Source organism: Pristiophorus japonicus, chromosome 6 (assembly GCF_044704955.1).
Source record: "Pristiophorus japonicus isolate sPriJap1 chromosome 6, sPriJap1.hap1, whole genome shotgun sequence".
Taxonomy (NCBI): domain Eukaryota; kingdom Metazoa; phylum Chordata; class Chondrichthyes; family Pristiophoridae; genus Pristiophorus; species Pristiophorus japonicus.
In genome coordinates this window covers 70,098,223-70,119,090 of record NC_091982.1, presented here as the reverse complement: position 1 = coordinate 70,119,090, position 20,868 = coordinate 70,098,223, and the positions used below count along the sequence as shown (strand labels likewise).

Genomic DNA, 20,868 nt, shown 5'->3' with positions numbered 1-20,868 from the left:
AAGTGTACCGCCCACACTATCAGAAAATCTCCGGTTGACATAGGAAACCGCTGTGCTGACAGAGAGGCCAAACAGGTGGTGCCCAGAATGATGAGTCAAACTAAAAATCCTGCAAAGGATAAGTTAGCCTCGGAAAAACCAATGCCAACCATCCAAGATGTCATTAAAGCACAGGAGGACGCTCCTGAAAAGATAAACTGTTGTGGAAAGATTATGGATGTACTTATGACAATGTTTCTAGACTCTGGACCACTCCCGCGGAACAGACTTGCATGTCTGACGAGTTGGCCCTATGGGTTATTGAATGTATGCACTTTGCTACTCATTGTGGAGCAAGGACAACAAGTGACACGCTTTTGGCCACTTGGTGGCACCCTAGACTCCAGGCGCTGGCCCAGAACATCAGTAGTCGCTGCCTTTTTTGTCAACAGCATAATTCGGGGAAGGGAGTCCCCTGTGATTGGGGTAAGACGCCCCTACCCGAAGGTCCCTTTGAGACCTTGCAGTTGGACTACATTGAGTTGCAAAGAGTTCAGTGTTAGTAATAGTAGATGTGTTTAGCAAATGGATCGAGGCTTACCCTACCCTGGACAATAAGGCTCAAACTGTTGTTAAAGTGTTAATGAGGGAAATCGTTTCTAGATATGGTATCCCAGCTCGACTGAGTTCCAACAATGGCCCTCACTTTATTGGCCAAGTTAACAAGGAATTCTGTTCCCAGATGCACATTAACCAGCAGCTGCATTGTGCCTACCGACCCCAAGCTGCGGGACTAGTTGAGCGTGCTAATCAAACTCTTAAAACCAAGCTTGCAAAATTGGTAGCCTCGACCGGACTCAATTGGCTCAAACTCCTTCCTATAGCATTATTCCAGATCCGAACTACCCCCGCTGGTAAGGCTAGACTGACCCCCGCTGAGGTCATTTATGGAAGGCCCCTTAGGACCCCATGGAATCAGAATGTCCCCTCCACTGTCCAATTCCACCACATGACTGAGGAAATGACTACCTATGTTCTTTCCCTGACTCAGGCTCTGCGAATAGCCCACAACCAGGTTCGAGATGCTCACCTCGACTTCCCAGTTTTGCCCGAATCGTCTCTCGTGGCACCAGGGAAGTATGTCCTGATTAAGAAATGGATTCGAAAGGGACGAGAGCCACGGTGGGAGGGGCCTTTTCAGGTGTTACTCACTACCCCCACTGCAGCTAAGGGTGAGGGGAGAAGCGCCTGGGTTCACCTGCACCACTGTAAACTTATCACCCCATAACGAACCTATTTTACTGGTTGTCCTAACCCCTGTTTCTGTTCCAGACTTCCTCTTCTCCATAGCTGAATAAGGTTCTTCCTAGGAGCATCCTGACTAACCGAGTGGGTCCCGAGGAGAACAGTTTGAATCCCTGCCCGTAGTGATAGACAACCAGCTACACCGACGGTGACCCGAGAAGAGAGGCGAGAAAACCGAACTCTTTGAATCAGCAAACTATTTAAACTATTTATCCTTGTCCATAGAGATGCTACAAGAAACATTTTGTTCTCGAGTAATTGTTAACCTAGAGCGATAAGATGAAACTGTCTATGTGTCACAGTCTGTATAGTAGCGTTGGTGTAAGTCAAGTGCGGCGCGTGGGAAGTGAGACTGAAGCGAGAGCTCCATGTAAACACCTTTTTGTATATGTCTTATGTTTATGCGCGAAATGGGAACTTTTCTAGTTGCTGGGTGTGCCCACATATCTCTATACATTCCAAAGGGGGAATTCCTTTGCGCCCCGTTCCACTGACCCTAACTGAGACTGTCAAGTGGCTTCTGAGCCAGAATAGCATGAGAGGAGGGGGGCCAATGCAAATACGAAGGATGAAAGACGGGTCAAGAGAAGGATCACGGAGGGCAGGAGGAGCATCATACCGCTACCGTGTGTCCACGGGGACGTCACCGAGTGAGAGTGCTGGGTACCCCATTAGTCAAACGTTCCAGGGATGGTACCAACCATCCTATGACCATAAAAAGGAACCCCCATACCTCGTCCTGACCAATACCTCGGGGATCGGGAGGCCAACCGGGACCATATGTTTAACCCGAAACAACACCAGCAGAAAGGGACAGATCATAGGGTACAGCGATTGTCCACACAACCTCAACATTACAACAGGCGCACGGGTCACGATCCTCTCTTGCCTTCCGAATAAAACAGGTGGAGGTCTGTGGGCCCAGTCTTAGGACCCCGACACAATATATGAAAAGGCAGCGTATAACGGCACGTATTTTGTGTGCGGGCATAGGGCATATCCCTGGTTACCCAGGCGATAGACGGGGTCCTGCTATTTGGGATATGCGGTGCCATTTGTGCGGCAAACACGTACCCTGGCGGAAGCACATGCCTCCAGCCGACACAGGCAAGCCCTCACCCCAGCCGAGAGGTTCTTTGGGGTCATGATGTTCCCATACGGGATAGGACGCACCATGGATGAAGTACAGAACCTAGAGAGGGTATTGGAACAGATAGCTAACTATACTGCTGAAGCTCTGGAGGACATCACAGCCAAAATGGTAGCAATATGGACCGTAGCATTACAAAACCGAATGGCCCTCGATTACCTGTTGGCTGAGAAAGGGGGGACATGTGCCCTGATAGGATCTGAATGTTGCACTTACATTCCCGATAGTTCAGAAAACATAACAAATCTCGTTGATCACATTAGACAGGAAGTAAAGAAGTTATCCAGGCCAGCAGGAGGATCGAGCTGGTTTGATTAGCTATTAGGGGGATCCTGGGGATCCTATCTAATGCATGGGGCAATTATTCTCATCGTAGTAATAATTACCTGTTGCTTGATTATCGGTTGCTTTAACCTTTGTTGTAAAGTCATGATGGCAAGGTTAGCAAACCCTCTTGTGGCCATGGGCTCCCGGATTATGGTCCAGCAAACTAAAGACCTACTCGATGACAACAAGGAGGATCAGGAAAGAGAGTGCGAACGGCTGAATGCAATACTCCTGGAATAGTCACCAGGGTTATCATGGAATGATAAAAGGGGGGAATGAGAATTTGTACAGAAGGATTGTGAATGTGGCAGAGGGATGGAGATAGGGAATCATGGGAAAATAGCTAAAGAAATGTCAAGATGCAGACAATTGCAGAATCGACAGAAAAAAAAAGGGTTACTAAGAGTTGAGGTTAAACGCGGGTCATGCGAAAAAAGCAATCACGGATAGGAAAGGGTAACGTAATGGTTTTTACTGATAAGGAAGGGTAATGTAACGAAGCTATAAACAAGCTGACCTTGGGGCCAGCCCTAATTAGGAGACTTCCTCGCCTGCCATTGGACATACTCGGGGGGGGGGGGGGGGGAGGCAGAAAGGGAGTGGATAGACCAAGTGCTAATCAAATGTGTTATGTTTTGAAAAATGTATAACTGCTGTGTTTTCGCGCTGTAAAGGGGCTTGTCCAGAGGGAGGTGAACAAGCTCTGATTGAGAGTGTTCCTTTGTCTTGACAAGTCCCGGCCGGAGAATCTTCAATAAAGGTTTTTTACAGAAAAGGCAACAAGGTGTTCGTGTCAGTGTATTCGCTGAAACAGATTGAGGGAAAAAGAATCCGTATTAACAACAGCAGTTTGCGAAGAATGACCTCGTGGCCGATTCCAAGCACGAAGAAGTCTCGCAACACTTCTCCCAAAAATCCAGCAAATACGCATGGTCCCGCAAGGTGTCTTAGGTCGGCGACATAGCTCGCCACGTCCTGGCCCTCGGAGTGGTGGTGTGTATAAAAGTGATAACTGGCCATCAAGATGCTCTCCTTCGGCTTGAGATGCACAACTCTTCATAAGCCATTTAGGACCGAGATGAGGAGAAACTTTTTCACCCAGAGAATTGTGAACCTATGGAATTCTCTAGCACAGAAAATTGTTGAGTCCAGTTCGTTGGCCCTTACGGCTAAGGGGATCAAGGGGTATGGAGAGAAGACAGGAGTGGGGTACTGAAGTTTCATGATCAGCCATGATCACATTGAATGGTGGTGCAGACTCAAAAGGTCCGAATGACCTGCTCCTGCACCTATTTTCTACGTTTCTCCGTTGGTTTCATCGGTGCTAGAAAATTTTTGATGAGGCCATATATCGTGGACCCGCAAACGGTGAGAAAAATCGCCCTGCGCTTGACTGCGGTTTCTTCCTTTTCCAGCTCATTGGCTACGGTGTACTGGTCAAGACGCTCAACGAAGGCTTCCCAATTATCACCTTAACAAATCTCTCAAGAATACCAACGGCAGCCATAACCCCGTGAAAGTTCGTGATCCGTTATTCGTCGCCAATTGTTACGTTTAGAATAATTCCACAAGACTGCATATCTTAAGCTCAAACTGTTGTGACCTTGGTCTCTTTATTGTAACTCCAGAGTGAGGAAGCAGCGTGGTGGACTGCCTTTTATACCTGTTTGCCCAAGGTGTGCAGGTGACCCTCGGGTCTCCCACAAGTGCGCCCCCCCTGGTGGCAAGTCTTACACATTGATAATGTTTACAAACATAACAGTTCCCTGTCATACAGTCAATAGCACATGAAGTGGGACCAATTGGTGACAAGATAGTGAGGGAGTGGCAGGCAATTGGCAACTGGATGGTGGGCACATTTATCTTGGACTGGAGTCAGATGTGGAACGCCAAGATATTAATGACCATCACACCTTGTAACTCATTGGCTGAACGTCTAAAGTACAATTCTGATTTACTTTGTCCATTAAAGCGTGAAATTAGTTAGAAATCAAACTATTTAACATCTCAATCTGTATTACCGCCTTTTAGATGTTAGAACATATCAGAATTAGGAACAGGAGTAGGCCATTCGGCCCCTCGAGCCTGCTCCACTATTTAATATCATGGCTGATCTTCTACCTCAACTCCATTTTCCTGAATTATCCCTATATCCCTTGATTCCCTTAATATCCAAAAATCTATCGATCACTGTCTTGAATATAATCAACGGCTGAGCATCCACAGCCCTCTGGGGTAGAGAATTCCAAAGATTCACCACCCTGTGAAGAAATTTCTCCTCATCTCAGTCCTAACTGGCCAACCCCTTATCCTAGATGTGGACTCTCGTGTCAGGGGAAATGTCCTCCCTGCATCTATCTTGTCAAGCCCTGTAAGAATTTTATATGTTTCAATGAGATCACCTCTCATTCTTCTAAAATCCAGGGAATATAGGTCTAGTCTACTCAATCTCTCCTCATAGGGAAATCGCCCATCCCAGGAATCAGTCTGGTGAACCTTTGTTGTACTCCCTCTATGGCAAGTAGGTAAGGAGATGGGGTACGGTAGTATCATGGTTATGTTACTGGGCCAGTAATCCACCACGGCAGCTGAGGGCATTTAAATTCAGTTAATTAAATATATAGGAAACTCTCGTTTATCCGGATACGCGTGTAACGGAAAACCCGTTGTAACGGAATTTAAAATAACTGTCACACATGTGAATATCTCACTCACTTCAACTATCGCAAACGTGAACAGGTTGCTCAATTACACACTAAGTGACGCAGGCGTGGACTACTCTCTCACTTTGCAACTGCCACACGCATTGAAGGCAGTTCAAGCAGTCGGATGTATAATTTAAAATGTCTTGTGACACGAAAAGGAAGCAAAAAATATTGAGCATTCAGCAGAAATTAGAAATGATAAAGAAGTCTGAAGCTGACAGAAGTGTGCGTACTTTGATGGACGAACATGAAGTTGGATCATCAACAATTTACGATATCAAGAAGCAAAGAAAGATTTAGAAAGTTTCACTGATGCTTCTGAATCTTCCGTCAAGGCAATGTCCCACAAGAATTTGCGAAAGCCGAAGCTTGACAAACTAGACCAGGTGCTTTATGAATGGTTTTCTTTGAAGCGGTCAGATGGTGTGGCAATTTCAGGGCCAATGATTACAGCAAAGACCAAGGACTTCAAGATAAGAATAAATCTAACTGAACAGAAGGCTGGCTCACACGTTTTAAGCATCGCCTCGGCATTCGCCAGCTGGATGTGTCGGGGCGAGAAAAGATCAGCAGACAATGAGGCCGCACAGAATTATTCAAGAACATTTTGCTGAAATGGTGCAGGAAATGAAATTGACTGCAGATCAAATATACAACGCCGATGAGACTGGCTTACTATGGTGGTGTTTGCCAACTGCTACGTTGGCTGTAGCAGGAGAGAAGGAAGCTGTAGGCTTTAAAATGAATAAGGAGAGGTTAACGATCTTGAATTGTGCCAATGCCTCTGGAGAACATAGACTTCCACTTTTAGTGATAGGCAAATCAAGGAAACCATGTGCTTTAAAAGGAATTGCTCATTTACCAGTTAGCTATAAGGCTCAGAAAAGTGCGTGGATGGACAAGGACATATTCATGGAATGGTTTTCAACAGAATTCGTCCCTCAAGCTCGAGAAAACGAAGAAAACAGGCAAACCTAATGGAAAGTGTGTGCTGCTTCTGGACAATTGCAGAGCACACCCGCATGAGTCAAAATTAGTGTCTAGTTGTGGCAACATCTTTGCATGCTATCTGCCCCCCAATGTGACCTCGCTCATTCAACCTATGGATCAGGGTGTCACAACTTGATGTGCAAATTAATTAATAGCGATCAATCAATCACTGATTGCCAGAGAGCATACATTATTAAAGATGCCATCTTTGCATGCTCGCTGGCATGGAGAGAAGCAAAAAACGCTACATTGAAGGGTTGTTAGCGCAAGTTGTGGCCCAATATCATATTCGAAGACCGTGCTTCTGATGACGAAGAATTCGAAGGTTTTATGTACGGGCTACAGTGCACACGAAACAAACGCACTTAAATCCCTAGCAGAAGGTGACATTGTTAAGTGGATACATATTGACATCAAAACAGATGTAACACAAACTTAAATGGACGAGGAACTTAGTCACCAATAAAGACAAATCTGACGAAAAGATGAGCGATTCAGATAATGAAATTGAAGAAAAACAAAAAAAAAGACTTGGACACGTGCTGAAGAAGCAATGAAATATGTTGGTATCTGCAAACTCATAGCATCCATAACATTTTAATTAAGAAGAAAATGAATTCATTGAAACAAGCAGATGTAAATCGTTTTTATATCTGAGGCCCCACCTGGAATATGGTGTTCAGTTTTGGTTTCCTAATCTGAGGAAGGACATTCTTGCTATTGAGGGAGTGCAGCAAAGGTTCACCAGACTGATTCCCGGGATGGCTGGACGGACATATGAGGAGAGACTTGATCAACTGGGCCTTTATACACTGCAGTTTAGAAGGATGAGAGAGGATCTCATAGAAACATAAGATTCTGACAGGACTGGACAGGTCAGATGTGGAAAGATTGTTCCCGATATTGGGGAAGTCCAGAACCAGGGGACACAGTCTTAGGATAAGGGCTAGGCCATTTAGAACTGAGATGAGGAGAAACTTCTTCACTCAGAGTTGTTAACCTGTGGAATTCCCTGACGCAGAGAGTTGTTGATGCCAGTTCATTGGATATATTCAAGAGGGAGTTAGATATGGCCCTTATGGCTAAAGGGATAGAAACTTAAAAAATAGGTGCAGGAGTAGGCCATTCAGCCCTTCGAGCCTGCACCGCCATTCAATGAGTTCATGGCTGAACATGCAACGTCAGTACCCCATTCCTGCTTTCTCGCCATACCCCTTGATCCCCCTAGTAGTAAGGACTACATCTAACTCCTTTTTGAATATATTTAGTGAATTGGCCTCAACAACTTCCTGAAAAAGAACTACAACCTAAAAAAATGGGACCCCAGGATGTTTAGGAAAACTGGCCAGTGGGATAAAATGAAGACCAATGGGGGGTCTCTGAGGATGGACCAAAAGGGTGTCGGGTATAAATGCTAGCAGGAAAGACGAAAAAACGTACCCAGACGAAAAATAAAACCGACACTTCCAGTTGGAGTAACTAGATTAGGGAGGCAAGCAGTATTATTAGTCCGGCCGGACATTAGAGGGGTCCAAGGGCTTCGAAACAGTACACGGAATCTGGTAGAGGGGTAAACGTACCCTGACGAAAAATAGCATGCATTAAGTTGCTGAAAAAACAGAGGATAAGCTGTATTTGGTGTGAATGCCTGTCTTTAAGTGAAAGTGCTCGCGTAGAAGCTTTCTTGGCTGTTGAATTCACAAAGGACAGCTTGTTTATCAAGATAAAAGATGCAACCTTGAAAGCTACAGCTGCTAAAGGAAACCATTGAACGTCGAATTGGAAAAAAAGTGTTTGCAATTGTGTTAGGTAGTTTAAATTTACAATTCACGGAGACACAAACTCTCTATAAAATATTTGTTAGATATAAAAACTAATTTGAAGAAAGGACATTTAAAATGGAAAAAGACATAACTTACTGGATACTAGTTGATATTGGCTGTGAAAAAGATATTGGTTTAATTGGAGGGTAATTAACCAATGAAAGCCAAATTTTCATAATGGCCACAGTGAAATCTCAGCTTTGTTTCGAAGTGTGAATTTTGGAAAAGAGATAAAAGACACTATGTTGATAATGATTTTAAATTATGAGAAAGTTTCACTGCAGTAAAGGAGATTTAAATTTCGGGTTTGAAAACCTTTTCAAAATGGACGGTGCTTATCGAGGAAAAGTCCTGAACAGTCTAAACAAGCAGGAGGGGGTTTGGAGATAACGAAGGGAAAAGATCTAAGCTATGTGAACTCAGCAAAGGTAGGGGGAAAAAAACTGGGAATGGAATCGGCATGGAAGTTTTAGCTTTTTTGCTGAGAGAAATAAGATTCGCTCAGTGAACAGGACCTTAAACGAAATGCTGGAATGTATATAGCTTGTGTGAAAATGTAAAAAGTGTGGCGGTTTCCCTGATTGTTTTGACTATGATTTACAGAGCTAAGAAAAATAAGCCACAGTTTGCCAGTACTTTATTTTAAATTGGATTTCAGTAAACAAAATAGCTATTAAAAATGTGTGGTCTCGTTTTAAATCAATTAAAAAAAACCTTTGGCAAGTATTTGAATTGGAAGTTTAGAAACAATTAAGAGTTTAATCTAAAATGCTGTCTTTCCCGATGAGAATGTTTTATTCAAAGCCAATGACAGCTGTACTAATGATTTCTGCTGTTTTAATGGATTCCTAATTTCTAAGCACGTTTTGAAGGCACAAAGACTTGGGGGGAAAATTCTGATATCGGGAAAGGTTTAAAAAATTACGTGAAATCACATAATGACGTCAGGCCTGCTTACAAACCTGCAAAGGAGTTAACCCTTTCCACTGACAGCTGTTTTATACTGGACATTATTAATTTGGGTTTCTTAATAAAAAGAAATGAAAAAGCAAGGATGGCAGCCAGAAAACTCACCTGATAGACAGAGGAAATGATGGGATAGTTAGAAGAAGAATAGATATGCAAAGAAAATAAATTAAAGAGTTAGAAGCTAAGATAAATAAGCTGGAAGAGATAAAAGACAGGACCGGACAGATAGTGCAGTGCACAGCCATAGCAAAAAATACAAAAATTGGAATTCCTCAAGCACGGGATGTTTAAAGACGGGCTAGGAGAAGCCCATCAAAAGATAATTAAGTTGGGATTTAGAGTGTGGGATGAAACTTTGGAGTGGGCAGAACACGTAGAGGAGTTAAAGTCAGAACAAAGGGAGAAGATAGCAAAAATAGCAGCGACGGTAGCAGCAGAGACGAAGGGGGAGGAAACACACCCCCACGTAGCTCCCGTTTTAGCTGCAATAAGGAAGGAGGTGCAAGAAGGCGAGGTCCCCAACAGGCAAAGAAGGGAGCACCCTTTTGCAGTATGTGGATGATCTCCTTATTGCCTTCAGTACAGAACAACAACACGTACTAGCTTTAACTACAGTGCGAGGAGCTCTACAGAGCACAGGATTAAAAATACATCCTAGGAAGGTGCAGGTGGGAAGGAGCGAAGTAACATATCTAGGATACATAATATCCCAAGGGGAAGAGACCGATGCCAGAGGACAGAAAGGAAGCAATTCGATTAATGCCCAGGCCAGGAACCCTGAAAGGGGTCAGGCAGGTACTAGGGCTATTCAACTATGCAAGAAAAACAAGCTCTTACAAGTGCTCTAGCCCTGGGATTACCCGACCAGAATAGGCCCTTCCACATCTATACCCACCACAGTAAAGATCATTACATGGGGACAGGCATAGGCCAGTGGCATAGTAATGTCGGGACACATACCCAGCATACCTTAGTAGAATTGCTTAACACAGGAAGGCTAAAACCGGTCTCCGACACGCGAAGGATGAGGTGGGAAGCATGCTCTTACCCCCTCATGGGACGGTAACAATAAAAGACAACTGTAACAACCCTGCAGGGTGGATCATTACGCAGGGAGAGGAGCATCAGTGTAGCCCGACAAGAGAAGACGAGGGAAGTAGTCAGGCTTGAGGAGGCAGACATGGATCTCGGCGCTATATGGGACACCACGGAAGGGATAGCAGCGGACAGGTTCGAAGGGAAGGACGGCTAGAAGGGGGCTTATCAGCTCAAGTGGCTGAATTGGTGGCTCTCACCGAGGCTCTGAGGCTGGCTAGGGGAAACGGAGTAAACATCTATACAGACAGTCGATATGCTTTTGGAGTAGTGCATGATTAGTGGAAGCCTCCCTCCTACCCCAAGAGTGTGCGATAATAAAGGTCAAAGCACACATAAACATTACCGATCAACATCAACAGGGGAATGCATGGGCAGACGAAGCAGCCACGCGGGTGGCAGAGACAGGTACACTGGCCGGGGAAGCCCAAATCGGAGCATATACAATCGGGCCTGAGGAAGTAAACATGCTTAAGGTACAGGGAGAAGTCACTCCACAGGAAAAGGAGGGGTGGAAGCAGAGAGGGGCCCAACAAAGGACCAATGGGATATGGAGGAAAGATGGGAATGTGGTGGCCCCGGAATGCATCCAGGGGAGCCTACTAAATTTATACCACGGGTATGTCCATGCAGGTAGAACCAACATGATAAGCTCGATGTCCAGATGCTGGTGGTGGAAGGGAATGGGTAGAGATATCGAGAACCACTGTAGAAGGTGCCTGACATATGCAAAATACAACCCAGGGGGAAAGTAAAGGTCAGAATAGGACATAGATTTTGCTAAACCATTACCCAGCAACAAGGGGAAGACATTCTGCCTAGTTATAATAGGGTAGAAGTGGGTAGAAGCTTTCGCCACTAGAAATTGTTCAGCAGAAACCGTGGCCAGGATCCTAGCAGAAGAAATAATAACCCGATGGGGAATGCCACTGTAGCTGGACTCAGATCAAGGTACACACTTCACAGGGAATAATGAAACGGGCCTGTGCTTTACTAGGGATTAGGCAAAAATGAGACTTCCAGAAGTCTTGGTTACAGGAAACGAGGACGAAGGACAGGATACGGAGGTTGTGATGGAACTCTGTAAGCAGTTACATGACTTAAAAGCACAGGCTAGAGATCAGCAAGTAATCAAGGACTTCGAGAACGACACTAAGGAACAGAAGGTCCAAATACCCCAAAGGGACCAATCAGGTGATGGTGAGGATGGTAAGGGACATGTGCACCTGCGTAGTTAAAAAAGCATGGTCACTAACTAACTGGTGACAACCGGGAAATATTGTTTTTTTGCAGGACTCTGGTGCTCATGGAAACAATGTGGGGTAACGCAGCCTCATATCAAGGACAACAGGTTGAGGGACGGCAAGGCCTGTATTGCAGGGACTTGGGCGACATTAATTTAATAAAGGAACAAAAACACTGATGGTGACGCACGGAGCAACAGTAGACTTAAATAACGGGCACAAAACAACGTAACGAGGAAGCGAAACAACATTGGGGATGTGCCAGTAATACGTGACCAATAATTAGTGGGAATAAGACCACGGTGTGTTTTATAACCAGGAGGGACAGAGATACTGCCCCCGGGGGAAGGGGATGCAGATTTCACTCAACATCTATGAATGGTGGTGGAGGGGTATCTCCCGAGATAGACCCACCAACACGGACCCACCCACGACTTTAGCAACAGTGAGCACTCCCAGGGCCCCGACCACCACAAACGTGTCCAACTATGAACGTTGGGGCAAAAGGGAGATTGATAATAAGGCAGACTTCGGGGTACGTCAGTGAATAATTACTGTATTCCTAAATAACCATCCCCAACTTCTGCGGGTTAAACACTATAAGCCTGTATAAAAACCTGACCCTGCGAGCACTTGAAGGCCCTGAATCAAAAACCATGAAGTTTAATGTGGAAAGAGGGTCAGGTAAAAAGCAGGACCAGGGAAAAAGAGGGATACTAGAAATGGTAGGCGCGGGATACGCGGCGGGAGTTGCGACGATAAACACTATAGATGATTGAGTCGACGCCCTAACACGAACCTTACAGGGATTGTTGGAGAGAAATGTAGGAGAAACTCGCATGCGGTACCATGACAAACCAGAAATGTAACTGAAGAGAACAACAGTACTAAGAGTTTCAGCATAGATGATTATTATAAAAATAACCAAGTTGCTTTATGTCGAGATCCACTACGAATGATCAAAGATGACTGTGGATATGACCAAGTGGACGGGTGCACCTTGATTATCACCCCCCTAACACAGGACTACGAAATTATCGCTGTTCCACGAGGAAATGGAGACTGGTGTGTAAGCACCACGGCAACTGAAATGAAGAAGGAACACCTCATGCACCATTATGGATACTGACTTCTGCTTTACTCCGCTTGATGAGACAGATATAAACGGGTTTATTATAACCCCTGAACTAAAGGATGATGGACATTACCCGAGGTGGTTATGCAAAGGCCATCGGGCCGCAAGGAAAACCGATTCTCGAACTGAATGAGGAACAAGCTCGACTGAATTGGACACAATGAAAGAGAATTCGACAACATAGAGAAGACCCCAGGTAGAGGAAAGATAAAAGAAACAGAGGATAATCCAGGTGGGGCAGAATTTGAACACTGAGAAAATGTTGGCTAGAAAGAACTTGTATACAAACTATGCTGGACTCAATGTACTGGTTGTAGTGCAAGGGAACTCAGCTTGCTAGTATTATCCGGTTAGAAGTGTGACTTACGTAAGAGGCAGGTCCTAGCCCATACTATAGTTAGAATATTGAATAAAGGGAATATAGACAGTCCGACATAAAGGACTTATTTAGTATAACCTCGAGGGGAAAGCCAGCAGATAGGTCCTGCAACTCGGGAAGTAGTGCTACCCAAGCAAAAGGACAACCCTGGAAGCTCACCCGTGAGGAATTAATTGGGAAATGGCCTATCTTGGGCATATAGCCAAGGGCCATAAGAGGGAATTGTAAGGGATATAGAATTGTAGCAGGCAAAGAGCAAACAGATAGGTGGTCACAACACAATGCTGAACGTGGTGAATCAATTAGTATTAGGAGGGTCTGAGGAATTGCCTACGTATGTAACACTTGCTTATGTAGGTATAGCCCACGTATAACGCATTAACAGCCAAAGTCAGCAGTTACAATTTCTATTAGAAGTCTCTGAGGAAGAGATAAGAAAGCCAGTATTTTGGGAACAGTTACTTCAGGCGTCATATAGACTATGGCAAAGTGCAAATCATGGAACAAGATAATAACATATGATGGGAGATGGACAATTGCATGTACCACTCAGAGTCGACAAATCAATGTAACTCCGCTGATAGCAATAGACCTATCAATGATTTTGTAGGAGGGCAGCTCCTCTCCAAAACCTGCATAAATTATATTTGAAATCTTTTGTACTTCAAAGATTCAACAATTGAACTCTCCCTTGCATTTGCTCAAAATAAAGCCGGTTAACTGAAGGTTTCGTTTGTTTGATTCGGTGGTCGTTATACGGAGGGCGAAGGGCGAGGTGTTGATTACCTGTATCAGGTAGTCCGCCTTGTGCAGAGGAAACGTTTCAAGGACACCCTCAAAGTCTCCCTGATAAAGTGCAACATCCCCACCGATACCTGGGAATCCCTGGCCAAAGACCACCCTAAGTGGAGGAAGGGTGCTGTGCACCTCGAGTCTCGTCACCGAGAGCATGCAGAAAACAAGCGCAGGCAGCGGAAAGAACGTGCAGCAAACCAGACTCCCCACCCACCCTTTCCTTCAACCACTGTCTGTCCCACCTGTAATTCCCACATTGGACTGTTCAGCCACCTGAGAACTCACTTTTAGAGTGGAAGCAAGTCTTCCTCGATTTCGAGGAATTGCCTATGATTTTGATACTGCATAGGCAGAGAGTCAGTGAATACACTGGACAGGCAGAGAGTCAGTGAATACACTGGACAGGCAGAGAGATTACTCTAGGTAGAATTTACTCGAAATTTTTTAGCGAAAATAGTCATTACACTGGTGTTTTATTGCGAGATTGTAGGAAATTCCAGGTGTTTATCGTTTCACAACAGGATGAAGTGGACTGCTCTTTCAAAGATTTGGACCACTTTTGGTCTCATCTGTGGAAGGATACATTTGCCTTAGAGGCGATGCAACGAAGGTTCACTAGATTGATTCCTGGGATGAGAGGGTTGTCCTACGAGGAGAGATTGAGTAGATTGGGCCAATACTCTCTGGAGTTTAGAAGAATGAGAGGTGATTGCATTGAAACATACAATATTCTGAGGGGGATTGACGGGGTAGATGCTGAGATATTGTTTCCCCCGGGCTGGGGAGTCTAGAATCAGGAGTCACCGTCTCAGGCTAAGGGGTTAGCTATTTCGGACTGAGATGAGGAGGAATTTCTTCACTCAGAGGGTTGTCTTTGGAATTCTCTGCCCCAGAGAGCTGTGGATGTTGAATCAGAGTATATTCAAGGCTGAGTTCGATAGATTTTTGGACTCCACGGAATATCAAGGGATATGGGGATTGGCCGGGAAAGTGGAGCTGACGCCGAAGATCAGCCATGATCTCATTGAATGGCGGAGCAGGCTTCAGGGGCCGAATGGCCGGCTCCTGCTCCTAATTCTTATGTTGTTAAAGAGCATGTACAACCGTAATGGACCAAATGGCCTCTTTCTGTACAGCTAAATTCTTTGATCACATGCCACGAAAGGCAAACATACAACAATGGCACCCGTGTGTAAACTACTGTTAAAATGACAAGAGATTTAAATTCCAATGACGGTTAATCCTGTAAGTTGTTGGTGTTTACAGCATGGCATCAGATAAACATTTCAGAACATAGGAACAGGAAGAGGCCATTCAGCCCCTCGAGCCTGTCCCGCCATTCAATAAGATCATGGCTGATCTGTGACCTAACTCCATATACCCGCCATTGGCCCATATCCCTTAATACCTTTGGTTAACAGAAAGATATTTATTTCCGATTTAAAATGAATTGATCTAGCACCAATTGCAGAAGAGAGCTCCAAACTTCTACCACCTTTGTGTGTAAAAGTGTTTCCTAATTTCATCTCTGAAAGGACTGGCTCTAATTTTTTAACTCGTCCTAGAATCCCCAACCAACAGGAACAGTGTCTCTCCATCTACCCTATCTGTTCCCCTTAATGTCTTGAAAACTTCGATCAGATCACCCTTTAACCATCTAAATTCTAGGGAATACAACCTTAATCTGCGTAATCTCTCCTTATAACTTAACCCTTGGAATCCGGGTATCATTCTGGTAAACCCACGCTGCACTCCCTCCAAGGCCAATATATCCTCCTGAAGGTGTGGTGCCCAGAACGGCTCACAGTGCTCCAGGTGTGGTCTAACCAGGGCTCTGTACAGCTGCAGCCCAACTTCTACCCCCTTGTATTCTAGTGCTCTGGATCAGCATCCCATTAGCCTTTTGATTATTTTCTGTCCCTGTCCATGACATTTAATGATCTATGTACCTGGACCCCCACTGTGTTTAGCCTTTCACCATTTAGAAAGCTCCCTGTTCTCTCCATTTTAGGTCAAAAGTGGATGACCTCACATTTGCCATTGAAATCCATTTGTCAGAGTTTTGCTCATTCACTGTCGATATCCCTGTGTCATTTTATGTTTTCACCTACACGGCCTACAATGCCGCCTATCTTTGTATCATTGGCAAATTTGGATATGTGGCTATCTATCCCATCATCTAAGTCATTAATAAATATTGTGAATACTTGAGGCTCCAACATAGATCCTTGCGGGACACCACTAGTCACATCCCGCCAATTCGAGTACCTGCCCATTATCCCTACTCTCTGTCTTCTACCGCTCAGCCAACTTCCTAACCAGGTCAATAACTTGCCTTCAATTCTGTGGGCTTCGACCTTATTTACAGTCTCTTATGTGGGACTTTATCAAATGCCTTCTGGAAGTCCATACAAACAACATCCATAGACATTCCCCTGCCCAGTACTTTAGTCACCTCTTCAAAAACTTCAATCAGGTTTGTCAGGTGTGACTGACCTTTCACAAATCCATGCTGGCTCTCTCTGATCAACTGAAAATGTGAGGTGTTCAGTCACACTGTCCTTAATTATTGGCTTTAGTAATTTCCTGACAACAGACGTTAGGGTTACTGGTCTATAATTCCCTGGTTTCCCTGTCACTCCATTAAATAGCAGAGTGACATGTACAACTTTCCAATCGAAAGGGATGGTTCCTGAATGGAGAGAACTTTGGAAGATTATAGTTCGGGCATCTGCAATGTGCTCACCTACTTCCTTTAAACCCTGGGATGGAAACCAACTGGTCCTGGGGACTTGTCACTCTTTAGTGCCATTATTTGCTTCATTTCTGCTATTTTGCTTAAGTTAATTTTGGTGAGTCCCTGTCCCTGATTCAGTATTGTTTCCTTGGGATTTCTGGCATGCTATCCTCTTCCTCTACTGTAAATACTGAGGCAAAGTCATTATTCAACATGTCCGCCATTTCCTTATTATCAATGACAATATCAGCACCTTCAGTTTTTAAAGAGGCCAACATTGCTCCTGATCACCCTCTTTTTCCTAATATAATTGTGTTGATTTTGAAATCCCTTGCGAGTTTCTTTTCAGACTCCCTTTCTGTGGCTCTTACTGTCTGTTTTGTGACCCTTTGCTGTTCTCTGAATCTCTCCCATTCGCCAGGATCGCTGATAGTTTTTGCATTTGTGTATGCTTTTTCCTTTAGTTTTATGCTGTCCTTTACCTCTTTAGTTATCCATGGTTGGTTTTTTTTGGCAAGTCGAGCTCCCCTCGGGTATAAACCGGTTCTGTATCACCTTACATTATTTTTGAACACCTCCCACTGACCCGCGAACAGATTGTCCCTGTTTATGGAGGACAGTCACTGTCACATCCTGTTGGAAGTCGCCGTACCCAAATCTAGAATCTTAGGTGTTGTTTCGGGTTTCAATAGCATTCACCAGTGGATTCGATTTACTTCTCTGTGTTTAAAATAAAATGTGCTTACCTAAAACGTAAGCAGCGACTAACTTCTGATTGACACTTAAGTGGAGGTAGACAGGCACCAGAGATTCTGCTTCTCCGAGTGTCGGTAACATTAATGCTGCAATGCAGATGATTCCCAGGAAGACGGTAAGTAAACTCGGTCCCGAAGAGGCAGTTCTGGATTCTGAAAATGAATTAGATATATAGAGTAAGGTATAGAATCATCCAGAGGCCATTCTTACACAGCACAGACAGAGAGAGATCAAACATCAATATTGTGTTCGGGCTTTAATCGTTTCACTGGATAACCTGCCTGCCTGGTCTGGAACAGTTTCCTACCCACTATTGGTATATTCCACAAGCACAGTGTTTAAAGTCATCACCACTTCTTTAAATGCTGCAATGGTATAGGGAAAAGACAAAGGTTTTCTTACACATCGTTCACCAGGCTCAGTAAGTGAATGCAATGCTCGCTCGGTGAATCCTGGCTTGTGCTGGGTACCGGAGGTACAGACCGACTTGTTGTTCCCTATCGCTAGCCAATGGAGAGTGACAGAGTTAATTCAGAGACTAGGGTCCTGAACTTAAGGAAAGGTAACTTCGATGGTTTGAGACGTGAATTGGCTAGAATAGACTGGCAAATGATACTTAAAGGGTTGACGGTGGATAGACAATGGCAAACATTTAAAGATCACATGGATGAACTTCAACAATTGTACATCCCTGTCTGGAGTAAAAATAAAACGGGGAAGGTGATTCAACCGGGGCCAACAAGGGCAATTAAGGATAGTGTTAAAATAAAACGGGGAAGGTGGCTCAACCGTGGCTAACGGGAAATTAAGGATAGTGTTAAATCCAAGGAAGAGGCATATAAATTGGCCAGAAAAAGCTGCAAACCTGAGGACAGGGAGAAATTTAGAATTCAGCAGAGGAAGACAAAGGGTTTAATTAGGAGAGGGAAAATAGAGTATGAGAGCAAGCTTGCTGGGAACATAAAAACTGACTGCAAAAGCTTCTATAGATATGTGAAGAGAAAAAGATTAGTGAAGATTCAGGTGAATTTATAATGGGGAGCAAAGAAATGGCAGACCAGTTGAACAAATACTTTGGTTCTGTCTTCACGAAGGAAGACACAAATAACCTTCCGGAAATACTAGGGGACCGAGGGTCTAGTGAGAAGGAGGAACTGAAGGAAATCCTTATTAGGCAGGAAATTGAGTTAGGGAAATTGATGGGATTGAAGGCTGATAAATCCCCGGGGCTTGATAGTCTGCATCCCAGACTACTTACGGAAGTGGCCCTAGAAATAGTGATGCATTGGTGATAATTTTCCAACAATCTATCGACTCTGGATCAGTTCCTAGGGACTGGAGGGTAGCTAATGTAACACCACTTTTTTAAAAAAAGGAGGGAGAGAAAACGGGTAACTATAGACCGGTTAGCCTGACATCAGTAGTGGGGAAAATGTTGGAATCAATTATTAAAGATGAAATAGCAGCGCATTTGGAAAGCAGTGACAGGATCGGTCCAAGTCAGCATGGATTTATGAAAGGGAAATCCTGCTTGACAAATCTTCTAGAATTTTTTGAGGATGTAACTAGTAGAGTGGACAAGGGAGAACTATTGGATGTGGTGTATTTGGACTTTCAAAGGGCTTTTGACAAAGTCCCACACAAGAGATTTGTGTGCAAAATTAAAGCACATGGTATTGGGGGTAATGTACTGATGTGGATAGAGAACTGGTTTGCAGACAGGAAGCAGAGAGTCAGAATAAACGATTCCTTTTCAGAATGGCAGGCAGTGACTAGTGGGGTGCCGCAGGACTCAGTGCTGGGACACCAGCTATTTACAATATACATCAATGATTTAGGTGAAGGAATTGAGTAATATCTCCAAGTTTGCAGATGACACTAAGCTGGGTGGCAGTGTGAGATGTTAGGAGGACGATAAGAGGCTGCAGGGCGACTTGGACAGGTTAGGTGAGTGGGCAAATGCATGACAGATGCAGTATAATGTGGATAAATGTGAGGTTATCCACTTTGGGAGCAAAAACACGAAGGCAGATTTATCTGAATGGTGGCAGATTAGGAAAAGGGGAGGTGCAACGAGACCTGCGTGTCATGATACATCAGTCATTGAAAGTTGGCATGCAGGTACAGCAGGCGGTGAAGGCGGCAAATGGTATATTGGCCTACATAACTAGGGGATTTGAGTATAAGAACAGGGAGGTCTTACTGCCTTGGTGAGGCCTCACCTGGAATATTGTGTTCAGTTTTGGTCTCCTAATCTGAGGAAGGACGTTCTTGCTATTAAGGGACTGCAGCGAAGGTTCACCAGACTGATTTCCGGGATGGCAGAACTGACATATGAGGAGAGACTGGATCGACTGGGCCTGTATTCACTGGAGTTTAGAAGGATGAGAGGGGACCTCATAGAAACATATAAAATACTGACGGGACTGGACAGGTCAGATGCAAGAAGAATGTTCCCGATGTTGGGGAAACATAGAAAATAGGTGCAGGAGTAGGCCATTTGGCCCTTCGAGCCTGCACTACCATTCAATATCATGGCTGATCATTCCCTCAGTACCCCTTTCCTGCTTTCTCTCCATATCCCTTGATCCCCTTAGCCTTAAGGGCCATATCTAATTCCCTCTTGAATATATCCAACAAACTGGCATCAACAACTCTCTGTGGCAGGGAATTCCACAGGTTAACAACTCTGAGTGAAGAAGTTTCTCCTCATCTCAGTCCTAAATGGTCTACCCCTTATCCTAAGACTGTGTCCCTTGGTTCTAGACTTCCCCAACATCGGGAACATTCTACCTGCATCTAACCTGTCCTGTCCCGCCGGAATCTTGTATGTTTCTATGAGATCCCCTCTCATCCTTCTAAACTCCAGTGAATAAAGGCCCAGTTGATCCAGTCTCTCCTCATATGACAGTCCAGCCATCCCTGGAATTAGTCTGGTGAACCTTCGCTGCACTCCCTTAATAGTAAGAATGTCCTTCCTCAGATTAGGAGACCAAAACTGAACACAATATTCCAGGCCTCACCAAGGTCCTGCAACAGCAGTATGACCTCCCTGCTCCTATACTCAAATCCCCTGCTATGAAGGCCAACATACCATTTGCCTTCTTCACCGCCTGCTGTACCTGTATGCCAACTTTCAATGACTGATGAACCATGACACCCAGGTCTCGTTGCAACTCCCCTTTTCCTAATCTGCCGCCATTCAGATAATATTCTGTCTTTGTGTTTTTGCCCCCAAAGTGGATAACCTCACATTTTTCCACATTATACTGCATCTGCCATGCATTTGCCTACTCACCTAACCTGTCCAAGTCACCCTGCAACCTCTTAGCATCCTCCTCACAGCTCACACCGCCACCCAGTTTAGCGTCATCTGCAAACTTGGAGATATTACACTCAATTCCTTCATCTAAATCATTGATGTATATTGTAAAGAGCTGGGGTCCCAGCACTGAGCCCTGCGGCACTCCACTAGTCAC

At 44.6% G+C, this 20,868-nt stretch overlaps 1 protein-coding gene across 4 annotated transcripts in view; it reads right to left on the bottom strand.

Annotated features, from left to right (window-relative positions):
- mospd1 (motile sperm domain containing 1) overlaps positions 1-20,868 on the bottom strand; it is a 57,279-nt gene that overhangs the window by 11,861 nt on the left and 24,550 nt on the right. For all 4 annotated transcript variants that reach the window (XM_070882070.1, XM_070882069.1, XM_070882072.1 and 1 more), the window contains exon 5: positions 17,380-17,541. In XM_070882070.1, the coding sequence (XP_070738171.1) occupies positions 17,380-17,541 (162 nt within the window). The remainder of the gene's footprint in view (positions 1-17,379; positions 17,542-20,868) is intronic.